The sequence below is a fragment of the Orycteropus afer genome, unplaced genomic scaffold (assembly GCF_000298275.1).
Source record: "Orycteropus afer afer isolate SDZICR_OR568_19922 unplaced genomic scaffold, OryAfe1.0 scaffold00130, whole genome shotgun sequence".
In the NCBI taxonomy this organism is placed as follows: Eukaryota; Metazoa; Chordata; class Mammalia; order Tubulidentata; family Orycteropodidae; genus Orycteropus; species Orycteropus afer.
The window spans coordinates 6,082,207-6,084,686 of record NW_006921717.1 but is presented as its reverse complement, the minus strand read 5'-3'; the positions used below and the strand labels follow the sequence as shown (position 1 = coordinate 6,084,686).

At 42.1% G+C, this 2,480-nt stretch overlaps 1 protein-coding gene across 1 annotated transcript in view; it reads right to left on the bottom strand.

Annotated features, from left to right (window-relative positions):
* The window catches only part of LOC103200354 (steroid transmembrane transporter SLC22A24-like), a 40,135-nt gene that overhangs the window by 16,624 nt on the left and 21,031 nt on the right, over window positions 1-2,480 (bottom strand). Inside the window, exons 5-6 of the mRNA XM_007944853.1 lie at window positions 2,331-2,454; window positions 446-561 (exon numbers count right to left, since the gene is read on the bottom strand). Coding sequence (XP_007943044.1) covers window positions 446-561; window positions 2,331-2,454 — 240 coding nt within the window. The remainder of the gene's footprint in view (window positions 1-445; window positions 562-2,330; window positions 2,455-2,480) is intronic.

The window sequence follows — 2,480 nt, the reverse complement described above, 5'->3', positions numbered from 1 at the left end:
CATCCCTCCATGCACTCCTGCCCCCTGAGCTGTCTCCCTGTGCATAAGCAGCCCTTCTTTCTCCCATGATTGTTCTCTCCAAGGAGTGAATCTACCTCAGAAAAATGTTCACCTCATATGCTTGTCTTTTGTTTGGCTGGAAGCCACAGGTATGGGTTCAATTCCAGACCTGAAGGGCAGCTAGGGTCCATAGTCTCAGTGGTTCAACCAGGCTCTATCAGACCAGCAAACCTGGTCCAAGGGAGACATTTCTTAGGGGACACTCAGTTTCTCCAAAGGTGATGGAAAAAATTGGGAAGACATAGTCATGATGATTGGACAACATGAGGAATATAATTAATGTCACTAAATTGTATATGTGAAGAATGTTGAAATGACAAATTTTTTGTTGCATACTTATTCACCACAATTAAAAAAACTTTCTTACTCACCACATTGAGCTTACCTCACAAAGGACAAGTAGTAAATTCTCAAACGCAGCTTGGGTATCCTGAACAAGTCAAAAACTGATGCTTGCATCCGGCCTGCGTTCATCTCTTTCTGCATGATGGTTCTCACACACTTACACAACAAAAACAACAACAAGCATTTACAAGGTGCCAGTGAAGCAGGGTGCACTACTAAGGCATTTGACTACTAACCAGAAGGCTGGCGGTTCAAACCCACCAGCCACTCCTTGGAAGGAAGGTTGAGCAATCTACTTCCGTAGTGATACTGCCTCGGAAACCCAAGGAGGGGTCGCTATGAGTCGAGTCCGACTCGACGACACATAACAACAACAACAAATGAAGTGCCAGGCAGAGTGGTAAGTGTTATATGAAGAGATAGACATGCTTCCTAGCCTCCATGCATTTCTATTCAACAGGAAACATGGGTCTTAAACACATGTGGAGAGATGTGCAAGGTTATGTCTTTGAGAGAAGCTCCTGGGAAGAGAAAGACACTTCTTGATATTAAAATCCCACTGAAACAAGCATGAGTTCCCATGCAGCCCATGCCTGCATTTCATCAGGACTCTCAGGCCCTTAGCCCTGAGTAATGGCATCTTCTCTGGGGGTACCTTGATATATATTTTTTTCTTTCAAATACCCATTGACTGGTCCTTTATTTCTAGGTTCTTTGATAAGGCATCCAAGGAGCCCTGCTAGCAAAGTAGTTAAGTGTTCAGCTGCTAATTGAAAGGTCAGTGGTTCAAACTCACTAGTTACTCCATGGAAGAAAGATGTGGCAGTTTGCTTCCATAAAGAATACACCCTCGGAAATCCTATGTGGCAGTTTTACTCTGTCCTACAAGGTTGCTATGAGTCAAAATCGACTCTATGGCAACGAGGAAGGTGTCTGGTCTCTTCTGGGGTTGGTACTGGGCTTCTGTTAGTTGTACCTCTGTCCACATTGGCACACATGATGCCTGAAATACCCTCCCTCCTCCTTTTTACCAGCTAATGCTTAATCCTTTCCTGGACCACTAAAGCTAAGGTTGATGCTTCCTCTGTGTTTCCCAAAGAACTCTGTGTATGTCTTGTCATACCACATGTCCTGCATTCTAATTGTCTCTTAATTTGTCTATGTCTCATCGTGACTCACAATTTTCCTGAGGGCAGGGGCTCTGAATTATTGCTGTGTTGCAATCCAGCACCAGGCTGAAGCCTTGTAGATGAATAAGTCGTTTTAAATGAATGAGTGAGAGAGTGAATGAATTGCACACATCAGGATCTGGCTTCCATGCACAAAGTGGGAGACTTAAGAAAACATGCCTAGGAGATTTTTCCACTTATGTAAACTCTTGGTCTACTCCAATGAGGGGAATATATATACGAACCTTGTAAGAAAAGAACTTTTTTAAAAAAAAAATCTGATTTACTACCATATCCACAGTGTTTAAAATAGCACCTGACTTACAATTTATGTTGAATAAATATTTATTGAATGGATGAATAAATAAATGTATAAATGCACAAAAGTACAAATCTTATCATTTTCCTGCTGTTTTCTGTATAGCCAATTGCCTTTCCTTTCAATGTCTTTCTTATTTTCCCTAAAAGGGTACCTGGGTTGGTGACATTGTAAGACATTCATTTTGTTTCTGTTACTTTCTTCTACATGTCAAGGTTCATAGCAATACCGATTTATCCCAACTACTTAGTGTACTCCAGATGCCAGTGAATTGCAGTATCTATGTCCAAACCCTTGACGAAAGACAGTGATCTAAGAAGACGCCACTCACAGGACTCCAGTTCTGGCCCTGTATTCATCCCAAGGACCCATATTAATGTGATTGTCAAGACACATCTTCATTTCCTCTCAGTGACGGGATCCCCTTTCCATATTACCATCAAGTTTAGGGTCTCTCCAATATCCTTTCTTCCATTTATGTGTGCAGCTCTTTGGAGTTGCTTTAAACCTTCATTCAGATTGTTGGTGATGATCAGCCACCGTGCGGACTCTGCAAGCCACCTGATCAAAAAGAGGACACAGTTACA